General features: G+C 42.9%; 1 protein-coding gene across 2 annotated transcripts; it reads left to right on the top strand.

Annotated features, from left to right (window-relative positions):
• The first annotated feature begins 2,503 nt into the window (after positions 1-2,503).
• On the top strand, positions 2,504-12,789 carry g3bp1 (GTPase activating protein (SH3 domain) binding protein 1). 2 transcript variants are annotated; one of them, XM_046324718.1, is made up of 12 exons: positions 2,504-2,659; positions 5,042-5,158; positions 5,361-5,442; positions 5,682-5,855; positions 5,980-6,070; positions 6,337-6,430; positions 9,952-10,183; positions 10,550-10,651; positions 10,951-11,068; positions 11,335-11,463; positions 11,762-11,871; positions 12,018-12,789. In XM_046324718.1, the coding sequence occupies exons 2-12, from the start codon at positions 5,064-5,066 to the stop codon at positions 12,258-12,260; spliced, it is 1,470 nt and encodes a 489-aa protein (XP_046180674.1). In that variant the 5' UTR covers positions 2,504-2,659; positions 5,042-5,063; the 3' UTR covers positions 12,261-12,789. The 2 variants fall into 2 exon arrangements, with proteins under 2 accessions (XP_046180674.1, XP_046180675.1); XM_046324719.1 differs by lacking the exons at positions 2,504-2,659; positions 5,042-5,158 and adding an exon at positions 5,176-5,214.
• Positions 12,790-15,545: the final 2,756 nt, after the last annotated feature.

Raw genomic sequence — 15,545 nt, 5'->3', positions numbered from 1 at the left:
TAACAAAATAATTATGACAACCCCTGGAGGACATCCTCCAACCAATCAGAGCTCTTGCAGCATGTGCTACTTTTTATTTTTACTTTTATTTGTTTAGTAAATATTTTCTTAACTCCATTTCTGTCATGTGTGCTCCCTCTCCGGCCTCTAGGTCACCAGGCTGCTCATTATGGCGCACATCTGTCATTACTCGCACCTGCGCGTCATCAGACTCACCTGGACTCCATCACTTCCCGGATTACCTTCCCTGTATACATGTATATGTCACGCCCTTAAGTTCCTTCCCCAGGTGTTATTGTTTCTGTTTCATGTCTGTGTTTCTTGGTTTACGGTGCGTTTTATTTACTAAAACACACTTCCTGACTCTCAGCACACATCGTTACAATTTCTTGAACTGCATTGTTGGTTAAGGACTGGTTAGTTGTTGGTTAAGGACTGGTTAGTTGGTGGTTAAGGACTGGTTAGTTGGTGGTTAAGGACTGGTTAGTTGGTGGTTAAGGACTGGTTAGTTGGTGGTTAAGGACTGATTAGTTGGTGGTTAAGGACTGGTTAGTTGGTGGTTAAGGACTGGTTAGTTGGTGGTTAAGGACTGGTTAGTTGGTGGTTAAGGACTGGTTAGTTGGTGGTTAAGGACTGGTTAGTTGGTGGTTAAGGACTGGTTAGTTGGTGGTTAAGGACTGGTTAGTTGGTGGTTAAGGACTGGTTAGTTGGTGGTTAAGGACTGGTTAGTTGGTGGTTAAGGACTGGTTAGTTGGTGGTTAAGGACTGGTTAGTTGGTGGTTAAGGACTGGTTAGTTGGTGGTTAAGGACTGGTTAGTTGGTGGTTAAGGACTGGTTAGTTGGTGGTTAAGGACTGGTTAGTTGGTGGTTAAGGACTGGTTAGTTGGTGGTTAAGGACTGGTTAGTTGGTGGTTAAGGACTGGTTAAGGACTTGTTAAGCGAAGAGAAATTTGATGGAACTGACATGTCCACCTAATCAAAGGATCAGAGAATGAATCTAGTACTGAAAGCATAAAGCTACAGCTAGCCTAGTACTGAAAGCATAAAGCTACAGCTAGCCTAGTACTGAAAGCATAAAGCTACAGCTAGCCTAGTACTGAAAGCATAACATGTGAGTAGTTGACTAAAAGTTAGAATAGTTTTGAACAAATCTTTTTTTTTTAAATGGAGGGGAGAGTTTTCACTCATTTAGCTAGCAAATACAGCTAGCTAGTTTAGCCTACTCAAACAACCTGCTCAGAGGGATGCTATGTTAACCAGCTGGCTGACCATCCAACACTGGAACTCCAAGTCAAGGTAAGCTTTTGGTTTTACAAATGTATTGCCACCGGAGCCCGCCGGTGTAACTGTTAAACTGCTTACTGACTACTGCATGATTAGAGCGGGTTTACTAACATGTTCGATCTATTAGCTATGTTGACTATGATGTTACTTTAGCTAATATGGTGACAATGATGTAAGTTGTATGTAGCGGTTATGATATGAAAGCTTTGCTTGGAAAGTTTTTTTCACCTGGTCAGACAGCTGATGTATTGTCCACAAGCGAGGGGAAAAAGTTGAGATGAGGAGTGCAGAGATGTGAGAAGGAATACAACAATCTTTTTTTCTTTTTTGTGTTTATGAAAGTGAACTGTGTGTGATCAGGGGTGTATTCATTCTGCCAATTGTGTTGAAAAACATTTTAATTAAACGGAATGTAATGGGGATTAACATACCCGAATTTGTCCCATAGAAACTGTCGGGATTAATGATTTAACTGATCTAGGGTGTAATCAAAACTTGGTCCTGCCCCAGTTTTTTTCCCTAGTACTACACAGCTGATTAAAATCAAAGCTTCATGCTGAATTGGTTATTTGAATCAGCTGTGTAGTGTTTTGGCAAATGAACAATTGTGCACGGGGACCGAGTTTGGGAAACCATGCACTATCAGCTAGATACAGGCTAGTGTTCAAGGCTGTATTACATGTCTTTGTCTATCACCTCAAATCTCCTGTGTTACCTAAATCGTGAACATTCATTCGTAGGCTAGGTTGTAGCAACCTCGTGATGGGTATAGGGACAATTTCAGTATCATGTGGTAGCCTAAACCTATTGATGGTAGATTTAACTGGGTGAATGTTAACTATATTCCAGTCATCCAATATGCTTTAATAGAAATAAGGCTATGTGGACTCATCTTTGAAAGAGACCTTGGTCTAAGCACGACTTACTCTTAAAATGAAGCTTAAATTAAAAATTAATAAATGTGTGCCGGGGTAGCTGAACCAAGTGCAACGAAAAATACCCCCGACAATTTCGTTCGGGGCCATGATCCGGTGTGCTGCTGCTCGGTCAAATGTCTTACCAAGCGTGTGCCTATAACCGGAATCCACCACGTCTCCTATTGGCTACATTTAGAACGACAGGTAGACACATACTCCACAACAATTGGTTGTAGACTAAACTGCTTAGAATACAAACATTTGATTGGTGACACAGTTCCTCTCGCCGTACATTAATTGGTTCATATATCTCGGGGGGGAAATCACGGTAGGTTGTCCATGTCCCACAGTTGAGACCGGTAAAAGAGCAGCCGAACACGTTGTTCTAGCTACCGCCTGGCAGAGCGGAGGTGATTCAGTGAAATCACTTTATTAACGATTTGAACAATTGCCTCCTGGTAAGTACAATACCCTGTGTAGCATGATTAAATAAATATCCGCTGCTGTTAATACCCGTAATCTTAACGTGAACGCGGGTTCGCATGATGAAGCTAAAAATCCATCTTGGAGTTGTGTGTTAACGAACACAACTCCATCTAGAAAATTCGTGTCTTCATTTATTCAATGTGTGACTAATGACATTGCATCGGTTGACGTGGGTTTAATCAGTCGGCCAATGCCCAAATTGACTGTCTACATAGTCAGCTAATCCGATGGTTGAAAGAAAGGCCTTTCCTAATTTATTTAGTTTAGCTAATGGAACAGCTAGCGAGACATGATTGCCCAGTTACCGGTGTATTTAAAAAATAAATGTTTTACCATCCAACGCCTCTGTTTAAATGTTTACAATATCAGTTTGTCGAAAATGAACAATTTGTCGGCTGTTTTAGACTGTTAGCTGAGTTAAAATCTGACTGGGGAAAAGTTAGCTAGCCAGTTAGCTAGCCAGTTAGCTAGCCAGTTAGCTAGCCAGCTAGCTAGCCAGCTAGCTAGGCAGCAGCGTTCTATTCGCCGCACGTGCTGCTTATGAAAGATGTCGAAGCTAGTTCCAGCTGTCAGCTGATTGGCTATTAGGATAGTTGTCCAGACAACTAAATAAATACCCTTTTTTTTCCTGAAGGGCAAAAACGTAATTTCTATATTTTTTTATTTTTCTGTCCGTGGCGTGACCGGTGTTGCATCTTGGCCTTTTTATTTATTTATTTTTAGGTATAGACACTTGGCTAACTCACGCTAGGTAACTAGCTTAGCTGGGTGGGTCTGGGTGACCCATTTGTCTCCCACAATGAATTTCATACTACTATGAACTGAAACCAATACTTGGTTGACTAGATTTCTAGCTAGCTAAGACCAGTTGAAATGCAAATGAATTATGCTCTTGCACAGCCTCCTGTAACATCCTTGGATTGCATTTGTCTCATGATTGGCTATATGTGTGTGTATATATTTTCAGCCACACCCGTTGCTGACGGGTGTATAAAAATCTAGCACACGTCCATGCAATCTCCATAGACAAACATTTGCAGTAGAATGGCCTTACTGAAGAGCACACTAACTTTCAACATGTCACTGTCATAGGATGCCAACAAATCAGTTTGTCAAATTTCTGCCCCGGTCAACTGTAAGTGCTGGTATTGTGAAGTGGAAACATCTAGGAGCAACAACGGCCCAGTCGTGAAGTGGTAGACTACACAAGCTCACAGAATGGGACGGTTGAAGCACATAGCGCATTAAATCATCTATCCTCTGTTGCAACACTCACTACAGAGTTCCAAACTGCCTCTGGAAGCAACGTCAGCACAATAACTGTTTGTCAGGAGCTTCCTGAAATGGGTTTCCATGGCCCGAGCAGCTGCACACAAGCCTAACATCACCGTGTGCAATGCCAAGCGTCGGCTGGAGTGGTATAAAGCTCGCCGCCGTTGGACTCTGGAGCAGTGGAAACTGCGTTCTCTGGAGTGATGAATCACGCTTCTCCATTTGGCAGCCTGACAGACAAATCTGGGTTTGGCAGATGCCTTGAACACTATCTGCACCAATGCATAGTGCCAATTATAACGATTGAAGGAATAATTGTAATTTAATTTTACCTTTATTTAACCAGGCAAGTCAGTTAACACATTCTTATTTTCAATGACGGCTTGGGAACAGTGGGTTAACTGCCTGTTCAGGGGCAGATAGTGTCCTTGTCAGTTCGGGGGTTTGAACTTGCAACCTTCCGGTTACTAGTCCAACGCTCTAACCACTAGGCTACGCTGCCGCCCCATAATGATGGGAAGGTTAGGCCCCTTAGTTCCAGTGAAGGGAAATTAATGCTACAGCATACAATTATGTGCGTCCATCTTTGTGGCAACAGTTTGGGCAAGGCCCTTTCCGGGTTTCAACATGACAATGCCTCTGTGCACAAAGTGACGTCCATACAGAAATGTTGATCGGTGTGGAAGAACTTGACTGCACAGATCCCTGACCTCAACCCCATCGAACACCTTTGGGATGATTTAGAATGCTGACTGCGAGCCAGGCCTTAATGCTCTTGTGGCTGAATGGAAGCAAGTCCCCGCAGCAATGTTCCAGCATCAAGTGGAAAGCCTTCCCATAAGAGTAGAGGCTGTTATAGCCACAAGGGGGGGTTGATGAGGTGTCCACATACATTTGGTCATCAGGTGTAGCTTGACTATATGGCTAGTGGGATTTCAGACTGAACAGAAACAGATGGTGACCAGAACGGGTACAGATCACTTGTATGCAACCTACCCAATTTAATTTGAGATCAGACTGCTATTCACCTCCCAGTCAATTATCAACACCATGATGACAACTACACCTTGTCCCCTTTTCAGTTCTCTCCAGCTGACCAAAGAAATGGTGATGGAGAAGCCAAGTGCCCAGCTCGTCGGGCGGGAGTTTGTCCGACAGTACTACACACTACTCAACCAGGCACCTGACTACCTGCACAGGTAAAGCCAATACAGTACTACACACTACTCAACCAGGCACCTGACTACCTGCACAGGTAAAGCCAATACAGTACTACACACTACTCAACCAGGCACCTGAATTTGTCCCACACCAGTATCTATTCCATGATCTGCTTTCATATATTAGTGGGCTATCTATGCCTCTAATACAAGAAATAACTGATTTTTCATCTTGTTTTAGGTTTTATGGGAAGAACTCTTCCTATGTCCACGGAGGTCTGGACAACAATGGCAAACCAGTTGAAGCGGTCTACGGACAGTCGGTGCGTGCTGCAAAACAATTTCCCTAAATTATGTCTGAAAAACTTAATGAAACCTTAGTGAAGCAGTAATATAGGTTTAATTTGTCAAATATCCAATGTGACACATCCACTAATGATTTTATGACGTTGCTCTATCATTGTTATTAAAGATGGCTAATGTATTGTCAGTTAGGCATTCTGATACAAGGCTAACCCTTAAGTTTGAGATTCTCATCAAGGTCTTTTATTTATGTGAAAAGGAGATTCATAAAAAAGTGTTGGCGCTGAACTTTCGTGACTGCCACACCAAGATCAGACACGTGGACGCCCATGCGACCTTGAACGAGGGCGTGGTGGTGCAAGTGATGGGGGAGCTGTCCAACGACATGCAGCCCATGCGCAAATTCATGCAGACATTCGTGCTGGCCCCTGAGGTAGGTCCTTTAACTGTATAGATGAACATTTTGTCCTTGAAACGTTTTCATTATTGTGTTAGTGTGGTCCAGTTCAGCTATCGGGTTAATTTTCTTTTAAAATTCAGTGACGTTGGTGTTTCAGGGCACTGTAGCAAACAAGTTCTACGTTCACAACGATGTTTTCCGTTACCAAGATGAAGTGTTTGGGGATTCTGACTCAGAACCGCCTGAAGGTGAGCCTGTTAAAGATCAGGAAGCTGCTTTACAGTTGGCTGGTTCTTTTATGTCATTTACTTCTCATGACTAATACATCATGGTTAGAAGTGTTGCTCTTTATTGAACTCCCAACGCAGTGCTTTTTTTTTTTTTTAAACTCATACATTACCTTGCATATGGGTCAACACCAGTGAATAATACGCCTCTGCTAAACGACTCAAATGGAATGGGTATTTGATTCTGCCCCAAAACGTCTTAAGTGGGACTCGTGTTGACGTTTCAGAGTCTGACGAGGATGTGGAGGAGATGGAGGAGAGGGTACCATCACCAGAGGTGAACCAGGAAGAGGCTGCGGGCTTCTACGAACAGACACCCTGGTAAGGGAACTTATTCATCTTCTCTTAATATCATCTTAGTCTTGACTAGATCAGCAATCCTACTCTACTTTTTTATTTTTATCCTCGATGATAAGTCTGTATTACTGGCGCAAGAGTGGTGGCAAACATTTACTTCATAATAGTGACGGTATGTTAGTGAGAGTGTCGGATATGGGGGTGTAACGCATTAGGACCTCATTAGGATTATTGTAATTAATCCTAACAGAGTAGAAATTACCCTGTTCAATTGTAATCACGTCGAACAATGTCCTCATACCAACACTGACAGGGGTTATTGGAAAGCAAAACATTGCCTGTTACGTCTTCATCCCTGCTATAAAGAAAAATGATATTAATTTAAATGCTTAGAACGGGTCTCCTACACGGTAATAAAACACAATTCCCACTAATATTTGTGTATTTTTTGCTAATTACCTGTCCAATGGACCATTTGCATGAACATTTAAATAAATGAAACATGTTTTCAAATATAATCGCAATCTAGCCCTTTCTCATTTAATTTAGCCTAGCCATTAACATTTTTTAATTGTTATTGGACATTGTTGCATGTGTGGGGGACAAAAAAAATACTGAAATCACTTGCATAAAGTACCAGTCAACAGTTTGGACACCTAGTCATTCCAGGGTTGTTCCTAATTTGTACTATTTTCTACATTGTGGAACTGAAATGACTATGAAAACACCTATGGAATCACATCCAAAAAAGTGTTACACAAAACAAAATATATTTGAGATTCTTCAAAGTAGCTACCCTTTAGCTTTACGCACTCTCGGCATTCTCTCAACCAGCTTCACCTGGAATGCTTTGTCTTGAATGAGTTCCCACAAATGCTGAGTACTTGTTGGCTGCTTTTCCTTCACGCTGAGGCCAACTCAATTCTTGAAATGTTGCGGATTGACTGACCTTCGTGTCTCAAAGTAATGATGGACTGTCGTTTCGCTTTGCTTATTTGAGCTGATCTTGCCATAATATGATTTTTTTTTTTTTTTTTTTTACCAAATAGGGTAATCTACTGTATACCTGTATGCCTGACCCTACCTTGTCACAAAACAATGGTCTCTAACGCATTAAGAAAGAAAGCAATTCCACAGATTGGCTGAAGGCACACCTGTTAATTGAAATGCACTCCAGGTGACTACCTCGTGAAGCTGGTTGAAACAATGCCAAGAGTGTGCAAAGCTCTTATCAAGGCAAAGGGTGATAAAAGCGTCTGCTAAATGGCATATATTATTATTTATTATTACTCAAATTAGAACATGTATTGATTTACCGCTTTTGGTGTCAATGTTTGACTGTACATTGAACAAAAATATAGATGAAGTAACCTCAGTAAAATGAATTGTAGTTCATATGAGGAAATCAGTCAATTGGCATAACTTCCTTAGGCCCTAATCTCTGGATTTCACATGACTGGAAATGTTTTGGTCACATCGTCATGGTATTTTTTGTGCGTTCAAATTGCCATCAATAAAGCCCAGTTTGTTTTCCATTGCCTGCCCATACCGTAACCCCACTGGCACCTGTTTTCAACGTTGTCATCAGCTAACCGCTCTCCCACAACGCCATACACGTGGTCTCCGGTTGTGAGGCCGGTTGGTCATACTGCCAAATTCTCTAAAACAATGGCTTATGGTGGAGAAGTTGACATTATATTCTCTGGCAACAGCTCTAGTGGACATTCCTGCAGTCAGCATGCCAATTGCACGCTCCCTCAACTTGAGACGTCTGTGGAATTGTGTTGTGACACAACTGCCCATTTTATTGGCATTTTACTATCCCCAGCACAAGGTGCACCTGTGTAATGATCATCCTGTCTAATCATCTTCATGTCACACCTGTCAGGTGGATGGATTATCTTGGTAAAGGACAAATGGTCGCTAACAGGGATATAAACAAATTTGTGCACAATTTGAGAAATGTGTTTTTTTTTTTTTTTTTTTTTTACCTTTTATTTAACAAGGCAAGTCAGTTAAGAACAAATTCTTATTTTCAATGACGGCCTAGGAACAGTGGGTTAACTGCCTGTTCAGGGGCAGAACGACAGATTTGGACCTTGTCAGCTCGGGATTTGAATTTACCACTAGGCTACCCTGCCGCCCCGGCATATATGTTTTTTGTATTTATGAAACATTTCTCGGATCTTATTTCAGCTCATGAAACATGGGACCAAGACTTTACATGTTGCAATTATATAAGTTCTGTGTGAGTGAATACTGAAAGCTAGCTGAAGTATGTGGACACCTTCAGATTAGTGGATTCAGCCATTTCAGCCACACCAGTTGTTGACCTGTGTATAAAATCGAGCGCACAGCCATGCAATCTCCATACACAAACATTGGCAGTAGAATGGCCTTACTGAGGAGCTTAGTGAGTTTCAACGTGGCACTGTCATAGGATGCTACATTCCCAACAATTCAGTCTAAAATGTCTGCCCCGGTTATCTGTAAGTGCTGTTATTGTGCAGTGGAAAGGTCTTGGAGTAACAACGACTCAGTTGCTGATTGGTAGTCCACACAAGCTCTCAGAATGGGACCGACATCTATCCTCTGTTGCAACACTCACTACCGAGTTCCAAACTGCCTCTGGAAGCCACGTCAGCACAATAACTGTTCGTCGGGAGCTTTGTGAAATGGGGTTTCCATGGCCGAGTGGCCGCACACAAGCCTAAGATCACCGTGGGAAATGCCAAGCGTCTGCAGTTCAATGGACAAATCTATTTTTTTGCAGATTCCAGGAGAATGCTACCTGCCTGACTGCATAGTGCCAACTGTAAAGTTTGGTGGAGGAATGGTCTGGGGATGTTTTTCATGGTTTTGGCGAGGCCCCTTAGTTCCAGTGACGGGAAATCTTACCCCTACAGCGTATGACATTCTTTGCTTCCAACTTGTGGCAACAGTTTTGGGAAGGCCTTTTCCTCTGTTTAGTCAAGATCGGTGTGGAAGAACTTGACTGGCCTGCACAAAGCCCTGACCTCAACTCCATCGAATATCTTGGATGAATTGGAACACTTGCTGCGAGCCAGGCCTAATCACCCAACCTCTGTGTCTGACCTCACTAATGATCTTTTGGCTGAATGGAAGCAAGTCCCCGTAGGAATGTTCCAACATCTAGTAGAAAGCCTTCCCTGAAGAGTGGAGGCTGTTAATAGCAGCAAAGGGTGACCGACTCCATATGAATGCACATGATTTTGGAATGAGATGTTTGAGCAGGTGTCCACGTGTAGATAGAGAACCACCCATTTTGGCATAATGTGGTTATATGCAACGCTGAAGAAGGCACTAATGCCGAAATGTTGGTTTACCAAATAAGTGCAACATGATTTTTCTAGCCTACAGTTTCGTCTCCGTTAGTCGCCACCTCTTAACTGTGGAAGGTAGCATGCTGTAATGCATATTCTCCTTGTTCCTTATCTCAAATTAGAACGTTAGTTTCTTTATGAGAAGTCTATGGCCAGAATATGCTCGAGGTTATTATTAGATCTGTGTCTGGGCTATTTCAGCACCGAGCCAGAGGGGCTAGTGGAGGAGGAGGAGGTAGCTGTAACCCCAGAGCCTGAACCTGAGGCGGAGGCGGAGCCAGATCCAGACGTGGTGGATGGAAAACCGGTCCTGGAGCCAGAGACCCAGCAGCAACAACACCACACTACAGAGGAGCAGGCAGAGAAGTGTCCTGTCTCCTCACCCCTGCCCTCTGTTGACCCTGCCCCTCCACCCGCTGCTGAAGATAACCGGGTAGGGCTCAACCCTCGTTTTGGCTACGGTATGGTCATGTCAACGTGGTGGTCAGGTTTCCATGTGTGACCTGGCTGTCTCATCGTCTCTGGATGTTTTAGCTGGTTATCCTCTGTCAATGCTGAGGTCACAAGCCAATCCCATGTGTGACCTGTCTACACCTATTCTGTTTTGGTTTAAGAACCATTTTGGTTGCATGAATATCAGCTTTGATTAGTTTATTTACAAAATTAGCAATTGCTGAGAAATTCCTTTTATCTTTTTGATGTTGTTCATTAGTTTTACCTTGCTTCTAGTGCTTTCCCTGTACAGCTACCAGACCTCGTTCAGCTTAATATAATACCATCTGTTTGGTCTCTCCTCCAGCCTTTCTCCTGGGCATCTGTCACCAGTAAGAACCTTCCCCCTAGCGGCGCTGTCCCAGTCTCTGGCATTCCCCCCCACGTCGTCAAAGTCCCCTCGGCACCGGTACGTTAACTTTGTTACTTTTCTCAATGTAAAAATCATCTATTAAATACCAGTGGAAGAAAGACCACATGTACTACATTGATTACTAAGAGGGCTAAAATCTTTTATTACGTATCTAGGATGTATCCTTCACGTTGAAGAAAAACTATTAGGTATAAGAAACACATTTGTCGACTTTTTTTAAAATGAAGGTTCCTCTTAAAAGGGAAATGAACACATTCAATCAACTGGTTATGTAGCTTGATTATGTAGTCTTGTCTTCTAGTCTGTTTTGTCATTGTTTTGTCTTGGCGCTTTAGCCCAGGGTGGAGGTGAAAACGGAAGCCGCAGCACAGAGAACACAACCAAGAGGAGACCAGAGACCACGGGAAGCAAGGCCAGGCCCCCCACCAGTCAACAGAGGACCCCGACCAGGAGGTACCGTCCACCAGACAGCTGGGTCATGTTTAGGATGTAGAAAACGTTTTGAAATGAAGTGAAACTGGGCGGTACTACCTGACGTCATCCAATAAGAACAGATTTTTTTTTAATGTAATCTATTAAAAATGTTTTGCTACAGTGTGCTGTCTACATTGAACGTAATCTGATCTGTGTTGGTCTGGTCTGTTTGAGGAAACATCAGACATGTAGATAAGAGTTGCATGTCTGTTACTAAAGTGATCTCTCATGCCTCTTGTCTGCAGTGCGGGAAGGAGAGCAGGGAGAGCCGTCGGAGGTTCGCCGTGTGGTGAGGTATCCAGACGCTCACCAGCTCTTCGTAGGAAACGTCCCCCATGATGTGGACAAGGCAGAGCTCAAGGAGTTTTTCCAGCGTATGTCACATTTTTATTTAAATGGTCTGTAAAATTAAAGTGTTTTAATGAATGGATTCGTATGGCTTCAACTGACTGCTGGGGTGTCGAAGTGCCCGATTTTAGGTGTCTGGTCTTCATTAATCACCCCCAATGACCTGTAAAAAGGGTTTGAAATAACTGATTAAAATCATTGTTCTCGTAATGTTAAACAATCTGTGTCCCTGCCACAGAATATGATACATGTTTTTGTAGCAAGTGAAGTAATGAATTGAAATGGTTGATTTGTAATTTTTCTATGATCTGGTTCCTCCTACAGAGTATGGTTCTGTGCTTGAGCTACGGATCAACAGCGGAGGGAAGCTTCCCAACTTTGGGTTCGTGGTGTTTGACGATTTTGAACCTGTACAGAAAATCCTAAGCAACCGGGTAAGAATTATTTTCAATATGTTTTCATTACTAGGTCCCATGCTGATTAGATGAATTTAACTCTACTGAAGCCTTGGATTCACTCTGATCTGTAGTTGTTTTTGATCATATGAATGAATGTACTGACGGTCCTCTTTCCTCTGTAGCCCATTAAGTTCAGAGGCGACATCCGACTGAACGTGGAGGAAAAGAAGACCCGCTCCGCCCGGGAAGGGGACCGGCGAGACATCCGCCCCAGAGGTCCAGGTGGCCCCGGAGGGCCCCGAGAGAGGATAGGAGGGCCCAGAGGCCCCCCCACCAGGGGTGGCATGGCACAGAAACCCAGCTTTGGCTCTGGACGAGGTACTGGACCCAGTGAAGGAGGTCGCTACATGGGACCTCGTCAGTGAACGTCACTCTGTTGGTCTAATGTACCATGCCAGCTACAACTGCTGATGTCAGTCTCCCCGACTTGAGTATTGTACAAAGATGGCTTCTCCATCCCTCCCTCCTGTTGGCTTTTTGTTTTCTACCCTGGGATTCTGGAATGTGATCCATCTCTCCTTTCTCCCGACGTTGACACGATCTGGGCATTTCTCCTCGTCTTTTACGTCCCGAACTTGAATTTGCGGAAAGAAAGTAAAGAGTCTAAACTGACTAGTTGAATTGGAACAGCCCAGTTTGGTTTTGGCGTTCTCTCCCTGTTTCTTAAAGGAACGTGTATGTACTGCCTGGGCAGTCCTGTGTATTACCAACACCGTCTTTTCAGGTCAAATGCAAGTAATGGTTTTATTTTAAATTGCCAAATTGAATCATGGTTCTGAATGGTTATTATCGAGCATGTAACAAGTCCTGTCTGCCTTTTCACTGATTTACTTCATCATGACAATACCAATCAGCTGATGAGAGAACTGAATAAACATTATTTACTGTTTTAAACCTGACTTTTGTATTGTATACATTGTGCTTTTAAAAAAATATTTTTTATGGACTTGTTTCCTGGACACAGATTAAGGAGGTTTTTGGTGGAGATTGACCATTTGATTGAGTTTTTAACTTAAGTGCAGGTATAGCCTTAATCTGTGTCTGGGAAACTGCCCCTATATACACTGCAATAATATAAATGCCACGATTTATAAAAAATAAAAAAATGTTGGTTACATTTTAAGGAAATCAATCAATTGAAATAAATGCATTAGGCCCTAATCTATGGATTTGACATGACTGAGGACTCCTGCGTCTGGTCACAGGTTCCTTTTAAAAAGTAGGGGTGTGGATCAGAACCAGTCGGTGTCTGATGTGACCACATTTAGCCTCGTGCAGCGCAACGTCTCCTTTGCATAGTTACTCAGGTTGGTTGTGGAATGTTGTCCCATTCCTCTCCAATGGCTGTTCAGTTGATGGATAATATCAGGACATGCGGTTGTACATGTCGATACAGGGAATCCAGAACATGCTCAACAGGTGACTCTAAGTGTGCAGGCCACCAAAAGCACTGGGACATTTTCAGCTTTTAGGAATTGTGTACAGGTCCTTGCGACATGGGTGAGTTATCCTGTAACATGAGGTGATGGTGGCAGATGTCATGACAATGGGTATCTGTTTTAAAATGCAATTGTTGTCTGTAGTTTATACCCATACCATAACCCCACCATGGAGAACTCTCAATGTTGACATCAGTAAACCGCTCTCACATGATGCCATACACGATCTGCGTAGTACAGTTGAAACGACTTAATCTGCAAAGAGCACAATTCTCCATTGTGCCAGTGGCCATTGAACAGTTCTGGTGCCTGGTGTGGACGATGAGCTTCCCTGATGTTTTCTGACCGTTTAAAGAACTATTTGGTTGTACAAACCGTTTCATCAGCTGTCGGGTGGCTGATCTCAGATCCCGCAGGGGAGAAGCCGGATGTGGAGGTCATGAGTTGGTGTGGTTACATATAGTCTGCGGTTTTGAGGCCGGTTGGATGTTCTACCAAATTCTCTAAAACAACGGAGGTGGCTTATGGTAGAGAAATTAACATTTCATTATCTGGCAATGGTTCTGGTGACCATTCCTGCAGTCAGCATGCCAATTGCACGCTCTGTGGCATTGCGTTTTGTGATAAAACTACGCATTTTAGAGTGGCCTTTTAGTGTCCCCAGCACAAGGTGAACCTGTGTAATGATCATGCTGTTTAATCAGCTTCTTGATATGCTACACCTGTCAGGTGGATGGATTATCTTGGCAAAGGAGAAACGCTCACAAACAGGGATGTAAACAAATTTTCCACAACCGTTTTTTTTTTTTTAAAGAAGCTTTTTGTGCTTATGGAACATTTCTGGGATATGTTATTTCATCTCATGTGTAAGTTTTATATTTTCAGTGAATTTAATATTTTTTTGAAAATGATTAGAAAAGGAAGTGTGGCCGCCAAAAGGAAACCTGTCAGAGAGCCACGGAAAAGGAGAGAACATTCCCCAAAAGGCAGAAGACCGGAAGCAGTGGCACTCCTCTAGTGAAGGCCTTACAGTGAAGTATTCAGACCCCTTCCTTTGCCCACATTTTATGTTACAGCCTTATTCTAAAATGGATGAAACTATCTTTCCCCTCATCAATCTACACACTGTTTTTTAGAAATGTTTGCAAATGTATAAAAATTAAAAAAATCCCTTACATAAGAATTCAGACCCTTTGCTATGAGACTCGTAAATGTAGCTCAGGTGCATTCTGTTTCCATTGATCATTTTTATTTATTTTTTTATTTCACCTTTATTTAACCAGGTAGGCTAGTTGAGAACAGGTTCTCATTTGCAACTGCGACCTGGCCAAGATAAAGCATAGCAGTGTGAACAGACAACACAGAGTTACACATGGAGTAAACGATTAACAAGTCAATAACACAGAGAAAAAAAAGGGGAGTCTATATACAATGTGTGCAAAAGGCATGAGGAGGTAGGCGAATAATTACAATATTGCAGATTAACACTGGAGTGATAAATGATCATGTACAGGTAGAGATATTGGTGTGCAAAAGAGCAGAAAAGTAAATAAATAAAAACTGGGGATGAGGTAGGTGAAAATGGGTGGGTTATTTACCAATAGATTATGTACAGCTGCAGCGATCGGTTAGCTGCTCAGCTAGCTGATGTTTGAAGTTGGTGAGGGAGATAGAAGTCTCCAACTTCAGCGATTTTTGCAATTCCTTCCAGTCACAGGCAGCAGAGTACTGGAACGAAAGGCGGCCAAATGAGGTGATGAGATGTTTCTACAACTTGTAGTCCACCTGTGGTAAATTCAATTGATTGGACATGATTTGGAAAGGCACATCTGACAGTGCATGTCAGAGCAAAAACCAAGCCACGAGGTTGAAGGAATTGTCCGTCGACCTCTGAGACAAGATCGTGTCGAGGCACAGATCTGAGGAAGGGTACAATTTTTTTTTCAGCATTGAAGTGGCCTCCATTTTTAAATTGAAGAAGTTTGGAACCACCAAGACTGTTCCTAGAGCTGGCCGCCCGGCCTAATTGAGTAATCTGGGGAGAAGGGCCTTGGTCAGAACCCGATGGTCACTTTGACAGAGTTCCTCTATGGAGATGGCTGTCATTCTGGAAGGTTCTCTCATCTCTGCAGTACTCCAGTGGCCAGACTGAATCCACTCAGAAAGAGGCATGACAGCGCGCTTGGAGTTTGCCAAAAGGCACCTGAAGGA

Source organism: Oncorhynchus gorbuscha, linkage group LG23, assembly GCF_021184085.1.
Source record: "Oncorhynchus gorbuscha isolate QuinsamMale2020 ecotype Even-year linkage group LG23, OgorEven_v1.0, whole genome shotgun sequence".
NCBI classification, from domain to species: Eukaryota; Metazoa; Chordata; class Actinopteri; order Salmoniformes; family Salmonidae; genus Oncorhynchus; species Oncorhynchus gorbuscha.
This window is presented reverse-complemented; position numbering and strand designations above follow the sequence as displayed.